Source organism: Mastigoproctus giganteus, chromosome 1, assembly GCF_048544385.1.
Source record: "Mastigoproctus giganteus isolate SK-2022 chromosome 1, ASM4854438v1, whole genome shotgun sequence".
Taxonomy (NCBI): domain Eukaryota; kingdom Metazoa; phylum Arthropoda; class Arachnida; order Uropygi; family Thelyphonidae; genus Mastigoproctus; species Mastigoproctus giganteus.
This window is the reverse complement of record NC_143575.1, coordinates 137,345,244-137,364,798: the sequence shown is the minus strand read 5'-3', so window position 1 is coordinate 137,364,798 and position 19,555 is coordinate 137,345,244. Positions and strand designations below refer to the sequence as shown.

The 19,555-nt window shown below is 37.8% G+C and overlaps 1 protein-coding gene across 1 annotated transcript in view; it reads right to left on the bottom strand.

The window, feature by feature from the left end:
* The window catches only part of LOC150091155 (uncharacterized), a 1,391,089-nt gene that overhangs the window by 432,082 nt on the left and 939,452 nt on the right, over positions 1–19,555 (bottom strand). Inside the window, exon 26 of the mRNA XM_090374518.1 lies at positions 6,321–6,491. Within this exon, the coding sequence (XP_090230644.1) occupies positions 6,321–6,491 (171 nt within the window). The remainder of the gene's footprint in view (positions 1–6,320; positions 6,492–19,555) is intronic.

Below are 19,555 nucleotides of genomic sequence, written 5' to 3'. Positions count from 1 at the left end.
TTAAGATTATAGGACTCTAATATAGAATTAAGGTTAAAGTTAACTGCCATAATAATAGAAAAGCAAGCCAATCTTACAGAACAAAGCAAAATCAACCAATACATCTGAACAAAAAATTTTACTGATACTTCAGAGCAAACAAATACATATGTATGTATGTATGTATATATATATATATATATATATATATATATATATATATATATATATATATGGATATATATAGAGAGAAAGAATCAGATATAACAGGCAGAAAATTGAGTAGGGGTGCTGTAAAATAAAATAAATTGCTGAGGGATGTCATTATTAAAAAAAGGCTGAAAACCACTGTACTAACTAGTTGATATTTCTGTTCACTGACATTTGTGGGTGGTGGTTAAAATTTAAAACAGTAAAAAGATAAGCAATCAATAACAAGAACATGAAGGATTACTTCGAGAACAACACAGCACCACTCCACTAGGCCACAAGAAAGATAGATGTGGCATACCCCACTCAACCTAAGCGAGGAAACCCCTCCTGCCCAAACAGTATAAGAAACGAAGCTAGAAAGATGGGCAAAGAAGACACTCCATGACAGACACTACAATGACCTCCATCATGATCACATCGATAACATTGCTTCCAATGCATGGCTCACAAGCGGGATGCTCTTCCCCGAGACTGAAGGATTCATGCTGGCCATCCAAGACCAGGTAATCAACACCAGAAACTATATCCTTCACCAATCGCAAGTAATACGATATGCGCAAGTGAGAACGGAATAACAATTTACAAATAGGAATGAAGAGAAGATTTTGAAAAATTAATTTTTTTATATGACTGAAGATTTCATTGAAGTGTAAACACATTTCACCCGAATAACCCACAGAATTCCAGTTTGTTTGTCTAGTTCTGCTTTGAATTTATTTAAACTGTTAACCTCCACAATGACAGATGGAAGTTTGTTCCAGCAATCAACCACCCACTGGCTAAATGGAAATTTTCGCATCTATTCTACAACTGTCTTTCCTCAATTTGAATACAGTTGATTACTGAATAGAGCGAATGGTGAAATCAATTACAACTGTATTTAGTATCGCAGGACAGGTCATTAAGGATAAAAACACAGATAAGACAATTCAGTGATAACAGTGATAGTTTGAGATGGTTTTTTTTTTAATATAGGCAAGGAAGCTGACTGCATACAAGTTTTACAAAAATATGGCTGAATGGATTCATCAAATATATATATGTAAAATCCATTTGTCCCTTTTTTCCCCCATTACAGGCAACCCCCGTATAACACGGTACTTTTACAACATGGATCCGCTCTAACACGATTGATAAATTGTGGCAATCCTTGCACAAGGTATTTTTGAGCTTTTGTGCAGAGAAAACCCTTGATGTAATTTTTCAAAATGTCCATTCTTTTTTATGAATCTCTGCTGTTGACTCACTAGTCGTTATGTAAAAAAAAATTGGGAAATCCCCTTGTTAGGTTCTATGCTAACTGAACTTGTGCTTATTTGAAACCATAAAAAAATTTTGACTTCAAAGTGTGCAGTTCGTGACTTTTGAGGTTTTTGTAAGATTATTTTGGTTGTTATTTGATCACTTATAAATTTTTCTGGGTATGTATTACTAAAATTTGTTCCTAAGAACTGTATTGGAATAATTTCTTTGTTGTGAATTAAACTCCAGGCTAAATTATGCCTAAGGAACTTAGGAATAATTTGGGTAACTGTTGATTTATTTAAAGAATGGTTTCTATATTGTTTTGTGCCAGCTATGGGAAATTATTTAAAGTGGAAAAATCTAGATTTCAAAGTTTTAGTACTATTGGATAACATGCCAGGCCGTCCAAAATGTTGAAGTAATGTTCCTACTACATAATACAACTTCTTTAATTCAGCCACTAGATCAAGGCATTATATCTATCTATAAAACTCATTACAATAGAAAATCATTACAATGGATTTTGGAAAAAGTTGATTCCAAATCAATTGAAGTGATGGAGGCATGGACACATTGTTCAACTGTGGATTGAATTGGAATCACTCAAAGAAGTAAAACCGTCAGTATTAAATGTTTGTTGGAAAAATGTATAGCCAGAGTGATTTCATTCGGGATATATGGTCGAACCAACAGAAAACAGTATCGGTGCGATAGTAGAACTTGCTAAGTGAATAGGAGGTTTTGATGATATGACTACTGAAGATGTACAAGAATTATTATTATTATTGTTGTTGTTGCTCTTATATTATTTCTCCCTGATTGGGGGATTCCACTTCGTGATGGGTACTGCTATGGTACCAAGTACACAGGGTGGTTGTAATGTCTGGTGTTACTGTCGATCGAGGAAATCTCTGACTATCCTACAGGTGTGCAGGATTGCAACTTTCTGGAGTTCCTTGTAGGTATTCTTTGGGAAACCTATTGCTGCTAGGCTGCTATGTAGTCTTTGGTACCATACCGGTTGTTGACATGAAAAATGGGATGGTTGATACTTCTTACATATGCCACATCTCCTGGATCTCATGTCTCAGGTTCATGTATTTCCAAATTTTTTTCCTCATGAGTTTTCTGGACATTGCTAGTGTTCGGCACCGCTATGTCAATGAGGTAGGTAGCCTTTTCCATCTTGTCCACAAGGGTTATGTCCGGTCTGTTATTATGGTGCAGTCCCAGTACATCTTGTGGGTTTGGGTCTCTAGTATTGTCAGGGGTTTGTACTTGTACTATGGTTCACTTTCTTTGGTCAACTGGCGTTTCCTCGCTAGCTTCTGATGTATTATCTTGCCTACCTAGTCATGTCTATGAGTGTACTCAGTCTGGGTCACCTTGCAACCCGCGATGATGTGTTGGATGGATCGTTTCTGAGGCCAGGTGGCATCGTCGACATGTGTCATCTGACATTCCAGGCTCCTTTGCGATGTATTTTCTATAGTTTCTGGTGTTGATTACCTGGACTTGGATGGCCAGCATGAATCCTTCAGTCTCGGGGAAGAGCATCCCGCTTGTGAGCCATGCATTGGAAGCAATGTTATCGATGTGATCATGATGGTGGTCATTGTAGTGTCTGCCATGGAGTGTCTTCTTTGCCCATATTTCTAGCTTTGTTTCTTGTACCGTTTGGGCAGGAGGGGTTTCCTTGCTTAGGTTGAGTGGGGTATGCCACATCTATCTTTCTTATGGCCTAGTGGAGTGGTGCTGTGTTGTTTTCGAAGTAATCCTTCAGGTTAACTATTGCTGTTTTCTGTTGTTCTGTCAGGTTTATCAGGCCCCTTCCTCCCTCTTTCTGAGGTACTGTTATTCTCTCCACTGCTGACTTTGAGTGGTGTTGACAACTCTTGGTCATCGTCGTCCTTGTCTTTTGCATGATATCTTCTAGATCGGTGTTAGTCCAATCTATGACCCTGAATGTGTATGTTATTACTGGAGCTGCATAGGTGTTTATGGCTTTAACTGTGTTCCCTCCATTCAATTTTGCTTTCAGCAGGTTCTGAGTCTCTGATGATATTTTTCGGCCAGGCATTTCTTGATTTCCTTGTGTTCCAACTGCTCAGCCTGCATCATCCCTAGGTACTTATAGGTCTCTCCTTATGTCATAGCTTCGATATCTTTACCAGTCAGCAGCTGGTAGTTTTGGCTAACTAATTTTCCCTGGTGCAGTGTGTGTGTGTGGGTCTTGCATTTTTCTAGGCCAAATACCATCCTGATGTCTTGCTGAATTCTTCGGTGATCCTGAATAGTTGCTGGAGTTGCTTCTCAGTTGCCATGTTTAGCTTGATGTCGTTCTTGTACATCAGATGGGTGAGAGTATACAGGTTCTTTCTTCCTTCTTTGAGGTTATATCCATACTTGCTGTCTTTGAGCATGGTGGATAGTGGGTTGAGTGCTAGACAGAACCATAGTGGGCTCAGAGCATCTCCCTCTTTTAATGGGGATTGGCCTGGTTGTGATGTTCTCAACCTTATTGGTGGTACTCCATTTCGCCATTGTTGCTCCTAGGAAGTTTGGCACTATGGGATTGACCTTGTAGATCTTCAGGGTCTCTATTAGCCAGCTATGAGGTATGGAGTCGAAGGCCTTGCGGTAATCGATGTAGGCCATGTAAAGGTTGCAGTGCTTCGTGAAGGCTTGCTCCATAACTGCAGCATCTATGGTTGATTGCTCCTTGCATCCTTTGCTCCTCCGCTTGCATCCTTTCTGCTCTTCGGCCATTATGTTCTGACTCTCTAAGTGGTCTGATATCTTATTGGTTATGCAGCTGGTCGGGATCTTGTACATCATTGGGAGGCAGGTGATTGGCTTGTATTTTGCCAGGTTTCTTGTATCTTGATCTTTAGGCTTCAGATATGTGACTTCTTCAGTGAGACACTTAGGGATTGTCTCCAGGTGCCTTATCATTCAAGTGAACTGCTCTGCTAGGTGCTTGTGTGTGCAGGTGAACTTCTTATACCAGTAGTTGTGGATGTTATCAATTCCCTGGGGTTTGCCAGTTGTGGGTGTTCCTGATCGACTGTTTTACTTCTTCTTGAATCTCCCACTCTCTCATCTCTTGTATATCATTTGTTTTCTTCCATTCTACTTCTATCCATGGTGCTTTGCTGTTATGTCTTACTTCACTGCTCCAGATATTCCCCCAGAGCTCATCGATTGTCTTCATCTCGGGTGGTCCGTTTCCTTTCTCATCTTTACCCAGTTTCCTGTAGAAGGCTCTTTGGTCCTCATCGAAGATTCGGTTGTTTATTTTCCTCTGGGAGTTCTCTTTGTATCGGTGTAGTGTCTTGCTGAGTATGAGGAGGTTCTGCTTCAGTGTGTCTAAGTATTCTCCTATTCTCTGATTTCTGGTCTCATCTTTGCTGTGGGTGCTGTCTCTCTTGAGGATGCTCTTCACCTTTCCAATCAATTCCTTACTTCTATTACCCTGTTGGTACTGGGTCAACTGACCTATCTTGATTCTTAATTCTTCTATCTTCTTCTGAAGTCTTCTTTCGCAATCTGGCGGTTCCTTCTGTTTTCGGTTCTTCTGCTGCTGGTCTCTCATTTCTTTTCCATTAATCCTAGTGGCAACACAGTATACGGCTGTGTGGATAGCCTCCAACGTTGCACCATTGTTGACAAGGTAATGTGGCATTATTTGCCAATTCAGGTGGTCTGTTACTCTCCACAGGATTTTATTTGGCCTATGCTTAGGTATCAAGTGGGTTCTTGTGGGATCAATTCCTTTGAATTCTGTTAGGGCCTTCTTCCACTTGTTTTCTATTCTGGATAGCATGACTTTGTCTCTTTCCACTTCAGCTACACTGCGTTGTATTTCTTCTTGCTGTTCCTCCTCCAGTTCCATGGTATGCTGTTCCACCTCTGGTTCCATATTGACCATATTCTTTGTGCTTTGTAGCAGATCGCTGACATCCTGTTTGATTTTTTCCAAGATGACAGGAGCTATTAGGTTCTTCGTGACGATGGTCCTTCTCTGGTCTGCTAATCGCTGTTCGGTGACCGGAATATCTGGGTATTGTTCTAACCACTTGGTATGTAGTCGCAATCTGTACATTGTCATATTGGTCTCTAGCATTGTGCGAGCATACTATGAAATAGTATGCTCGCACAATGTATGTATTCATCTCAATGCTCCACTTCATGCTTTGGCATTTTCTTCCTTCCTGGGTGGTCACTAGCGCAGTTGTACAGGAAACACTTCCGGTTGGTGAGGTTGAATGGTCTTGCCCTTTTCTTGTGGTAGCCTTAAGGGGTACAGCGCCACTTGCTTCTCTGTCTTGCTCGGGAGACTGTTTTCAATTTTTCGAACTGACCCCTCTGTCTAAGGCCTGAACGTGAGTGACTTTATCCTGCGCCACACTTGATGCAGTATGAATAATATTTATCTGCGACATCATCCATCTATGGATGATGTTGCAGATTATTATTATTATTATTAGCCATATGGTGCAAGGAAGCCTGAGGCTTATACTGCACAAGACAAAAAAATAAATTTCTGAATTACCCCGAGAACAAGAGAGAGAGAGAGAGAGTAGCAGAAGGGAATCACCAAGAAAGAGAAGAATGATGATATCAAGCTCAGGACCCTAGGTGTGCCAAGCCCACACTCACCAGATGTTAGCCCCTGAGGTTAAATTTACTGGTAGAAAAAGAGGCTACCAAAGCACATTTGGTGGAAATAGAATCGAAGATAAACCAAATCAATTAGTAATAGTAATAGAGGCATGTGATGCAAGAAAGCAAGCGTATGAGCTTATGTAGCATTAGCCAAAAAAAAAAAAAAAAAAAAAAATTCACACGACCATTCCCACTAAAAGTTTTTAGATACATACCAGGAATCCCTGGAAGTCCATCTCTTCCATGAATACCAGGAGATCCAGGTAAACCCTCTTTTCCAGAAATACCAGAAAATCCCTGCAAACCATAATCTCCTTTTTCTCCTTTAATGCCCAATAAACCAGGTAGACCTTCATTACCTTGGGTGCCTTTGTTACCAGTCATACCTGAAAGATTAAAAAGAATTTTTTTATTTTTTATTTTTCTTCCTTTTTTTTTTTTTAATCCTTTAAAAAAATTGTGGCATTGTTTAATAATTTATCAGCATTAAGAAAAACAAGTTCCATAATTCTCTGAACTATATATAGTTTCATGCAGTGAAATGAAATTATTATATTTACTATATTATTATGCTTAATAAATATTAATGCTTATAAATCAATTAATGCTGATAAATATTAATGCTGATAAATATTATTATGCTTATAAATATTAAGTTTTTTTTATGCATAATAAACTAGCAAAGTAGTATGCATTATATAGAATAATACTTCGTTCTTTACTTTCAAGCAACATATATAACATAAAAGTTCATAAACTTTCTATTTCCAGAAACTTCCTTTTGAAAATCCATAATCATTCCTCAACTCCCATACAAATTTAGTAACTTGTATGGGAGTAACTAAGTAGCAAGTTTATTAACGGTCATTCTTTGTAACTTTGTCTTTTGGACTTTTAATTTGTTATGGTATATCACTACTTCTCTAAGATATTCCTCAACACTAAAGTTGAAAACCTATCAGCAACAACTCCTGAAAGAGTCGTAACCCAATAGTGTGCTCTATCCAAAATAATATAAAAAAGCATACAAGGAAAATAAATACCGAAGAGAAATAGTAAAAGTATGGGAGACTTATAAATATTAAGTTTCGAAAGGAGAGTTAAAACTTTACCAAAAAAAAACTAATAGATGAGTCTGAATGCTAAAAGACAGGGGTATAAGAAATTTCAAGCAGAAATAAAAGAGAAGCAAGAAAATATACAGTAATCAAAGAGACTAAAAATATGAGGAATATAATTAATAGATAACATTTCATGCATATAAATTCTTATATAAAAAATACAAAGTATACAGGGTATCTATATTATATATAAAATGAATGTTATGTGCAGATTGTTTTGATGTACACTCACTGCCAAAAGAAATTTACAAACCTTTATTCAATATTTAGTACAGTCAAATTTTACCTAAATTACAGTCCATATATGTCATGACATGGATTTCACTAGGTATCTTGGGGAGACTAGGACCAAATTTAACCATTCTTTCATTAGAATATTGTCAGCTACAGTACTGTGGTCAGTAGAGAACTACAAAGCCAAATTACCCTTTCAAATGTATCCCAGAAATCCACAACTGGATTCAGATATGGAGAATAAAGCACCCAGGGTAGATGCTGGAAATCTTGGGGATGCTCCCTGAACTTTTCAGATACTTTTTACATTTGAATTTTTTAGGTATGAGAGTACATGTAAATGGTAAAAGAATTTTGAGCTCGTAGGAACAGTTAAGTTTCTCAGAAATTTTTACCATCTTTTAAATTAACTAACATATTAAACTGTGTTTGACAAATAGTTTAATAGCCTTAATCACATTCATTAGCTTATTTTTAAATTTAGCTAATGGTTTCGCAAATTAGCATTAGCATTAGTAGAGGCATTTGATGCAAGAAAGCAAGCTTATGCAGCATCAGCAAAAAAAAAAAAAAAATAAATAAATAAAAAATAACCACTTCCACTTCACCCCTCTGTTCGTTCGAAATACCTGTCCAGCTGAGCCTTAAACTTATTTAGGCTATCAACTTCCATGACAAGGGATGGAAGTCTATTCCACCAACCAACCACCCGCTGGCTAAAGGCAAATTTCCTCACATCTATCCTACATCTGTCTTTTCTTAATTTGAATTTATCCCCTCTCAGGTGATTATTCTGAGCAAGAGGAAGAATCCCATCAGCATTGAGCATGCTCAAACCATTCAAGGCTTTATACACCTCTATCAGATCACCTCGCCGGTGCCTAGTCTCCAGACACTGTAATTTGCAAAACTTAAGCCTTTCTTCGTAAGAGTACCACTTTGTTCCATTCACTAATCTTGTTGCCCTTCTCTGTACTCGTTCCAGCATCTCTACATCCTTCTTTAAATGAGGCCTCCAGACTTGTATACAGTACTCTAGGTGTGGCCTGACCATTGCCTTATACAAGGGAATAATCACTTCCTTATCCCTGCTAGAAAAATTCCTATATATCATCGACACGAGCTACTCTTGCAGCCCGTCTGCACTGCTCAGAAAACTTCATATCTGCCTGCACAACCACCCCCAGGTCTCTTTCATTCTCTACCACTGTCAGTATAGTACCACAGAGTTGATACGTTGCTCTGGGGTTGCTGTTTCCCATATGTAGTACTTTACATTTGTTAATGTTAAACTTCATTTGCCACCTCTCAGCCCATCTGCTCAACCTTTCCAGATCCTGTTGCAGTAGCATAGTGTCAGTAGTGTCCTTGACAACCCTGCCAACCTTCGTATCGTCTGCAAACTTGGACATTAAGCTTGATATACCATTATCAATATCATTTATAAATACAGAAAACAATAATGGACCCAACACTGAACTCTGAGGGACTCCACTAATAACATTAGTCCACGATGAGCAGGTGTCCATTGATTACCACTCTGTCTTCTCCCCCTCAACCACCCCTTTATCCATAGCAGCAATTTGCCTCCAATGCCACACTGCTCCAATTTGTGCAGCAGTCTTCCATGTGCAACAGTATCAAAAGCCTTTCTAAGATTCAAGTATATAATATCAAAGTTATTCCCTGCATCCAGTTCTTTTGTGACTGCATCATAGTATCCAATCAAATTGGTCAGCAAGACTTCCCCTTAACAAAACCATGCTGTGTCTGAGCTATGACTGAAGTCTTGTCTAGATGATCCTGCAGTGCTTCTTTAACCAGTGCCTCCATTAATTTTCCAGGAACAAATATGACTATTGTATCAGTGTTTCAGTGTGAACATCGTAACACGTAACTGGTATTGCAGTGGAATAGTAAGGATCAATCAATTGTGATAAATAAGTAGCTTGATGGTTCTAATATCACTGGTTAAGCTTCTTTTTTTTAATTATTTGTTTATTTTATTTTATTTATTTTTTTTAGCTAAGAAATTTTATTTTTTAGTAAGGAAATAAATTAAAAATTGTGATCGTAATGGTATAGCATAATGTATATCTTGAAATTATAGCACTGCATTTAGGAATCTGTTAGCTTGTGTAGTATTGTCAATAAATCAATTAAATTGAATAATGTTATTAATTTTTATTGTTGATCAATTAAATTATATTTAAATGGAAATTATGTCCCAAACTAGAGCAGCAAAGCAACAATCACAAAGTAGTGGGAGTGCTGTGGCTTGGGGAGCACTGAAAGGGGCAATTCTCCTACTAATCACAACCTAACAAAATGTGCAATGTTCACTAATCCATCAGAAACAGGGCACCACTGGCTAAGGGGATGTCTTTGTGTCTATTTAGTACAAAGTGTGAAGATATCGGCCACCAACGCAGCATTATGATGGGTATTTATGAGAGTCTGAAGAGTAAAGTAGATGTCCTCGAAGGAATTTAAATGTAGGGCCCATAAAATTCTCAGATGCCAAAATCAATGCCACAGCTCACACTTGTGCATCAAGCAACATAGTGGCAATCTCCAGGGTAGAATATGTTGGTCCCATGGAAAATGGTTATTGTCGGTTACTCTATTGTAATGGAAAAGGGAAATATATCCTGAAATAGGCCCCTGAGGTTGGGAAAACTCATATCACAATAATAAACTCTTAAACCAACCGTTTAAATTGAATTAAATTTTAATACTGTAAAATAAATTATTTTTTTAGTACTCTAAAATAAAATATAGTACAAACAATCTATTTATAATAAATATAAAACTTAAATTGGATTAAAATAAATATATAAAACATTTAAAATATATGATAAAATAAAAGCGCTAAAACTAGACTAGCTTTCGGAAGCATCCACTTCCTTTCTGAACAGTAAGTTAAAACTTGCACAACACATCCTTAAATAGCAGGCTCACGGCACTACCACATGGATCGACCGGCACATGGGCAGAACTCCCTTCATGCATATTAGAACCAGAAATGGCTCGGGAGCACGGAAAGCAAAACTGTTCATCCGTACTGAGGACCACAGCCTCAAAGAGGGGATGACTCTTGGCATGACTCTCGAGATCAAACAGCGGCATGACAAGAGTCATGCCGCTGTTTAGCGTAAAAAGTGAAGTCGGTCAGAGAAGAAACATCACTGTAACGTAGGGTGACCAGATTAAAAATTTTATCTCTGGGTACTCATGCTTATGTTTGGGGTATTCATTCCTCATCTTGAGGTACTTGCATATTATGTGGGTGAAACTAGGCGGTAATTTAAGGATCGTCTGGGGGAGCACATGAATGCCATAAAAGCCGCAGATTATGGAAAGTCTGCTGTGGCTGAACATTTTTGGGAGAAGCAGCACCACATCTCCCCAGAGGATGTGGTCATCATTGACCGGGCGCATGGGTTCTGGAACCGCAAGTGGCTCGAGGGCTTGCGAATCTGTTCATCAGACAATAATCCTATTAACAGAAACAGGGGTATGCGTATGCATACCCCTGTTGAGGTTGTGGTCCTCAGTATGGATGAATGGTTTTGCTTTCTGCGTTCCCGAGCCATTTCCGGTTCTAATACGCATGAAGGGAGTTCCGCCCATGCGCCGGTCGAACCACGTGTGGAAGTGCCGTGAGCCTGATATTTAAGGATGTGTTGTGTAAGTTTTAACTTACTGTTGAGAAAGGAAGCGGATGCTTCCAAAAGCTACAGTCTAGTTTTAGTGCTTTTATTCTATCATATATTGTAAACATTTTATATATTTATTTTAATCCAATTTAAGTTTTATATTTATTGTAAATAGATTGTTTGTACTATATTTTATTTTTCAGTATTAAAATTTAATTCAATTTAAACGGTTGGTGTACGAGTTTATTATTGTGATAGAAAAGGGAAATATGTTGTTCAAGAAAGGATAAGTGGAATAGTACTGGGATATGTCCATCAGGGGCAAAAGTAGATGATTTAGAGCAGATATCATCTTTTAAGAGCACAAAAGTGATATTATTGTACCCATTAGCTCTAATAATATTATGAGTAGACCTGAGGGCTTACTTAAGTAGTACAGAGCGACATTGGGGAAAAATTGCGAGTTAGGAATGAATTTGAAAATGCCTGCAATTCTGCCCAAACATGATAGGAAAATGTACATGTTGATAGCCTTGTCAGTCAATTCAGGCCTGGAGAAATGTGTAAGGATCATGGGTAACATTTTTCTCATCCCGGTCTGTATTTGTTAAGTTAACAGGAGTGACTGTATTTACAGGGATGGGATACACTTAAACAGAAGTGGTGCAAAAATATTTGCTGATGCTATTGAAGCAGTAATAGGTAGGTAGGAAAACTTGGGAAGATACACACGACTAATAGATTAACCAGGGTTGTGATAGTGATTCTTGCACTGCTTCTATTGAAAAATACAGCAGCCTGGAAAGCAAGGTGTTGGGAACTATAGGAGTTGTTCTATGATGATCTGTTGTTCCATGATGATCAACTGGTCTTCATGGAACAAGCGAATACGGGCTGTTTAAGACTAAGAATTTTGTAACTATGACTAAGAATATGTGCATATTAAGGCAGAAACCCACTATTATCACATCACGGGACTCTTGTCATGCTGCTGTTTAGTGTAAAAAGTGAAGTCAGTCAGAAAAGAAACATCACTGTAATGTAGGGTGACCAGATTAAAAATTTGATCTCAGGGTATTCATGCTTATGTTTGGGGTATTCATTCCTCATCTTGAGGTACTTGCATTATATCTTTAAAAAATGAACAATTTTAATAACAAACATTCTATTTCTATATTTTGTTGATTTTTACAAGTTCATGGAATGCAAAATTAGTCAAATTTTAATAAAATTAACCGAATTATAGCCTGTGCTTTAATTTGTTTAATTCAGAAAATTTTATTGCAAGAGTTATAAACACTAAATGAAACTTTTATAAATATTAACATCAAATGTAAATGTCTTACATAATTGTTTACAATACACATTCAATAAACTTGATTTACTTTATCAAAAAAGAAAATATATATCTAGCAATACACAACATTTGAGCAAATTTTCTTTAACAGTTTTTCATTTTTAGTGCATATGCGTAAAATTCTTTGCATGACATATTGTGATTGGTTTCACCAACAGTTCTCCTTCAGCATTCTTTAGGTATAATTTATTTCTATCCTTTTTCCATGCATTAAATATTAAGCTAAATACTCGCTCACTCATTGCATTTGAGTGAGGCAAAGCAAAAACAAAATTAATATTTTTTTTTGTATTACGTACTTCTTATGCATTTAAAAATTTTATCCAAACATCTGTGATATTTTTGAGGTCTTTTGTCTCAATATTTTTATGGAATGATTTCAACAGAGCATATTCATCATACAGCAAATCAATATTTACATTGTGAATTTTAAATAAAAAAAAAAGTTTGTTGTCTGAGCCTTAAAACATTACAATGAAATAAAAAAAGAAGTCAAGTAGAATGCAAAACGTTACAAAGTAAGCATAATATAAATATTCTATGACCCTCTTTGTAAACAGGATAGAATTTTGAGTCTTTAAGGGTGCATTTCAACAACAACTTTATCGTCAGTTAATTCTTTCTTCCTAAATAATCATCTAAACAAGGTGTTTTATGATTTCTGCTTTTTTCAAATACCCCATTTCAAATTTTAAAAAAGGGGTATCTTTGAAATTTATTATAATTCCAAAAAAACGGTATTATACGCTGAAATAGGGTACATCTGGCAACTCTACTGTAACATTGTTACAGTAGAGTTACACTGAGGAATGCTCAAGCAAAATGAATTGCCATAGTTCATCCTCTTTTTCAGATGTCGAAGAAGATTTAGAAAATGCATGTGCTTTTCTTATAGCCGAGAAAACAAAAGAATACACAATGGATATCTTGACAATAAATAAGCTCATACACCAACCATTAATTGAAATAGCTCTTTACTGTGACTAGAATTTACAAATTAAAATAACATATTTACAATAAAATTTAATGTATAACTACTATGATACACTATACAAGGATTAAAACAGTAATAAAATCATTGTGATAAAATTAAAATTACCTAAAATAAACTGGATGAAAAGCGATAAAACCTTTAGCTTTCGGAAGCATCAGCTTCCTTCCTCAACAGTAATAAATCTTCTGGCAACACTTCCTTATATATAACAGGCTCAGGGTATTTCACCACGTGGTTCCATCGCCGCATGGTTAGAACTGGAAGCGGAAATAGCTCGGGAGCGCGCAAAGCAAAACCGTTCATCCGTACTTAGGACAATAGTTTCAAATAGGGAATGCAAACACATACCCCTGTCCCTATTTATGGTATTGTTGTCGGATGAACAGATTCACAGGCTCTCGAGCCATTTACGGTCCCAGAATCCATGCGCTCGATCCACAATAACCGCATCCTCTGGGGAGATTTGATGCTGCCTCTCCCAATAATGCTCGGCCACAGCAGACTTGTTATAATTAGCAGTTTTTATAGCATTTAAATGCTCCCCCAGACGATATTTTAACAGCCGTCTTGTTTTGCGCACATAACATTTCCCACAATCCAGGCATTTTATCCTATAAACAACTCCACTACTAAGGTCCTTTGCGATTGAATCTTTTACCTGGGACACAACTGTGTGTAACCTCCGCCTGGGAAGCTGCACACAGCGTGTTTTGAAATCCCATAAAATTCTGGTTAACCGCTCAGTAAGGCCCGGATAGTAAGGAATGTATGTGGTAGCCAGAGGAACAAACAGTTCCCTATGGTTGGACACTATTCTTTTGCTGTATCTGTCCACAATCCTCTGGGGGTACCCGCATTTTCTAAGGGCTGCTGTGACCCGTTTGATTTCATATTCTTTATCCTCAGAAGTAGTACAGTGTGATGTTGCTCTATCTACTAGAGCTTTTACCACACTATTCTTATGTTGTCCAGCTTGTGCTGAACTGTAGTGGGTGTATTGACCTCTTCACATAGGTTTTTTAAAAACCGAAGTTTTTAGCCTAGGGCCTATCCTAGAGATCAATACATCCAAAAATGCAAGGGTGCCACCTGCCTCCACCTCTGAGGTAAACTATAAATTGGGAGAAGCTATTAAGCCAATGAAGTGCATCCTCCTCCCTCCCCTTTTGGACCACTGTGAAAATATCGTCAACATACCTCTTCCATTTCTTCATAGGAAACTGAAACTCATCAAAAACTCTACTTTCTAACTCTTCCATGGCCAGAATGGCCACGAGGGCACTAATGGGAGTACCCATGGCTGTACCGTGAACCTGTTTGTACATGACTCCTTTAAACACCATAGTGGTGCTGGCCAGACACAGTTCTACGCCTGAACAAATGTCCTCTGTACCTAAGGGCGATCTGTTAACCAAAGAGATATCGTCACTCAATGCCATTCTTCAATGGCCATGGAAGAGTTAGAAAGTAGAGTTTTTGATGAGTTCCAGTTTCCCATGAAGAAATGGAAGAGGTATGTTGACGATACTTTCACCGTGGTTCAAAAGGGGAGGGAGGAGGATGCACTTCATTGGCTTAATAGCTTCTCCCAATTTATACAGTTTACCTCAGAGGTGGAGACAGGTGGCACCCTTGCATTTTTCGACGTATTGATCTCTAGGATAGGCCATAGGCTAAAAATTTCGGTCTTTAAAAAACCTATGTGTAGAGGTCAATACACCCATTACAGTTATTATTATTATTATTATTATTATTATTATTAGCTATATGGTGGTGCAAGGAAGCCTGAAGCTTATACTGCACCAGCCAAAAAAAAAAAAAATCCTGAGCCACCCTGTGAGAGAGAGAGAGAGAAAAGGGAATCACAAAGAAAGAGAAGAATGATGATATCCAGCTCAGGACTCTGGGTGTGTCATGCCCATATTCACCAGATGTGAGCCCCTGGAGTTCAGCACAAGCTGGACAACATAAGAATAGTGTGGTAAAAGCTCTAGTAGATAGAGCAACATCACACTGTACTACTTCTGAGGATAAAGAATGTGAAATCAAACGGGTTACAGCAGCCCTTAGAAAATGCGGGTACCCCCAGAGGATTGTGGACAGATACAGCAAAAGAATAGTGTCCAACCATAGGGAACTGTTTGTTCCTGTGGCTACCACATACTTTCCTTACTATCTGGGCCTTACTGAGCAGTTAACCAGAATTTTATGGAATTTCAAAACACGCTGTGTGCAGCTTCCCAGGCGGAGGTTGCACACAGTTGTGTCCCAGGTAAAAGATTCAATCGCAAAGGACCTTAGTAGTGGAGTTGTTTATAGGATAAAATGCCTGGATTGTGGGGAATGTTACGTGGGCAAAACAAGACGGCTGTTAAAAGATCGTCCAGGGGAGCATTTAAATGCTATAAAAACTGCTGATTATAACAAGTCTGCTGTGGCCGAGCATTATTGGGAGAGGCAGCATCAAATCTCCCCAGAGGATGCGGTTATTGTGGATCGAGCGCATGGATTCTGGGACCGTAAATGGCTCGAGAGCCTGCGAATCTGTTCATCCGACAACAATACCATAAATAGGGACAGGGGTATGCGTTTGCATCCCCTATTTGAAACTACTGTCCTAAGTACGGATGAACGGTTTTGCTTTGCGCGCTCCCAAGCTATTTCCGCTTCCAGTTCTGACCATGCGGCGATGGAACCACGTGGTAAAATACCATGAGCCTGTTATATAAGTGTTGCCAGAAGATTTATTACTGTTGAGGAAGGAAGCTGATGCTTCTGAAACCTACAGGTTTTATCGCTTTTAATCCAGTTTATTTTAGGTAATTTTAATTTTATCACAATGATTTTATTACTGTTTTAATCCTTGTATAGTGTATCATAGTAGTTATACATTAAATTTTATTGTAAATATGTTATTTTAATTTGTAAATTCCAGTCACAGTAAAGGGCTATTTAAATTAATGGTTGGTTGTATGAGCTTATTTATCGTCAAGACATGAATTTACCCAACTTCAGAGGCCTTTTTCAGAACACAAGGGATACACAATATAAACTGGAAGAGAAAAGAAAAAGGCGAATTCCATCATTTACTACAGGACTTAGAGGGAGATGTAAATCATTTTAAGTTGTACTTACGTATGAATAAAGAAGAATTAATTTCCTATATAATCTAATTAAAGATGACACTGAGGGGCAAAATATGCAATTTCGAAATTCAATCAGTGCTAAGGAAAAATTAGTTGTATGTTTAAGGAAAGTTGAAATACTACAAGTTTAATTTTGAATAAGGATTTAGTCTGTCAAAATATCAAACAAAAATTTTTAATGAAATTTAATAACAACGAAAAACTACTTCTCAACCCTAAAAATTGAACTTGTAAGAAATTGTTATGAGTTGTACAAATTGAAATGATCGACTTGTTCATCCTCTCAATTCGTTAATTGTAATACTGTTGGTCTATTTTTCTCCTTTGGCCATTTGTGAGCATCCCTGTGACTGGACATTTGCGGTGCGTATGCCGAATAGCTGGTTGAAGTGGAGTGTGCTTCGGAATAGGCACAGGAGCAACGTCCTTGATGTTGTTGTTATTTGTTTTTAGATATTCTTACTTATGCGCTCCAAACAGATTATTTACTTGTAATTTAATTTTCTATTAGCATTTCCTCCATTTTTCACTTGTCGCGCAGTCATGCCTAACAAAATTTCTGTTCAAACAGAAAAATCTGAGCTCCTGACAACGTAATTCGGCCTTGAAGCCCGACATGTTATCTTGTGAATACAGCCAATGACAACAGTGCATCTCCGAGCAATAAACTTAATGGGAAATATAGTTCCTCCACATTTGACATTAGACAGGTATACAAGTGAAGTCCCATGAAGTGATAGTAGTGTGTTTCCACCCTTACTTGCATGTACAGTAATGTCAGGAGCATTATAAATAAACTTGATGAATTTGAGGTGCTACTTACATCATCAAATGCAAATATCCTGTAGATAGCAGACTGTGTCACTAAGATAAGTAATGCTGAATTTGAATATGGGGAGAACAATGTATAAAGAAGTACAGAAGGACAGGAAGAGTAGAAGGGTTAGTTAAGCAGAATATTAAATCTAAGGCAGTAGATCCAGTCGACATGTGTGACCAGTGCAATGTTGAGTCAGTTTGGTATGATATAAGCACTGGGAAAACAAAATTGAGATTAGGAGTGTATTATACACCTAATGACTGTGATCAGTACACAAACCAGCTACACAGTGGGTCAGTAAATCAGAAAGTCTAATAATGAGGGATTTTAACTTTCCAAGATGACTGTAATTTGTGTATTGGTCACTCACACACTAGTAAGACCGACCTTTGTAGATTTTTGGATGATTGTCTTCTACAGCAGCATGTTAGAGAGGCAACAAGAGGACGCAATACTCTTGTCTAGTTATCAAGAGTGATTCTACATGCATTAAGAATCTACAGAAAAAACACCCACTAAGTGGCAGCGATCAGAGTGTGCTAGTGCGCAATTTAATTAGAGAAATAACTACTATCAAGGGTAAAAGGAATGGCTTTTGCTTTCGCAAGGGTGACTACAGAGGTCTCAGATGGCTTTTAAATTCCATGCAGTGGGACCAACTCAATGTTACCAACAGCAAATTCTAAATGGGAAGCATTCAGGGAAGAAATCAGAAGCTACTAAGCTATTTATACCAACTAAGAAATACTATTCAAGGCTTAGACTAAAAAGATTGTCAGATGAACAAATGAAACAAGCGACAGAGGAGAAGAGTGCATGGGATGAATGTAAATTATCAGGTGATTCAGAAGCCTATAATAAATATAGGCTTCTGAAATATAGAATGGCCAAATCATTTCCAGAAATGCATTCTTCCCTATTGACCCCATATTTCTACCTATCCCCCAACAGCCTTCAGTCTTTACCTCTCAAGGTTACCTTACTGAGTACGTACATAAATCTAACTTTAATTTAATTAGCAACAAAATTTAAATTTAACTCAACTTAAATGCAAATTAGGCTGAAACTTAACTTCTAACGCTTAACCAGTTTTTTTTTTTTTTATATATATATATATATAGGCCCTTGCCCTGCAATCCTCGGAAATTAGGGGTGGCACGGCCTGCCAGAGTAAATATGAGATCCCTCTATTGCCTGACCTGCCTCCTTGGGGCAAAGTGTGGGCAACAAGGGGAGGGGGTCCCCACTAGGAGCCCAATGGCTAAAAGGTCAGAGGAACAACATAACAAAACCACACACACACACACACACACACACACACACACACACACATTACACTTTTTAAAAAAATTTCTGACCTTTCACAGAATTCTGTGTTACATAAACAAAGTACACAATGCAGAGATGGGGGGAACCTCTGGGGCCATTAGACAATGAACACTTTATGCTTGGTATGGTATTCCAAATGTATTCTTACAACTGCCTTTACAGTGGGATTATGATCTCCCTATCTCCACAGGATATTGTCTGATAAATCATTAATAGGACACCATGGGCTTTCCTGACTGCCTGTTTATTGCTCAGTAAACTTCGTATCTGCTTGTCTTGCAACTCCCACCCTTTCTTCCTATACTGTTTTCAGTTCAACCCCAATAACTATATAAGATATTTTGGGGTTGGTATTCACCAAATGTATAATCTAGAATTTTGCTGAATTAAAATAGAGTTGCCAATTTTCTGACCATTTTTGGAGCCTATTCAAGTCATCCTGAAGGTTTGCTGCTTGGCAGTGATCATTAACAACTCTCTCTCAAATCTTGATGTTGTCTACAAATTTTGACATCATGCCCTTTATACTTTCACCAATGTCATTTATGAAACTCAAACAACAGTGGTCCAAGAACCAATCCTTGGGGGACTCACTTCTGATGTTACAAAAGACTATCCATTAGTATCCCCACTTCTGACATTCTGAAGAATATCCATTAATCACAACCCTCTGCCTTCTGTCCTGCAACCAACTTGCAATCCATGTTAGAATCTTTCCAGTAAATACAACATGCTCCAGCATATACAGTAACCTCTCATGAGAAATTGAGTCATGCCTTACAAAAATCCA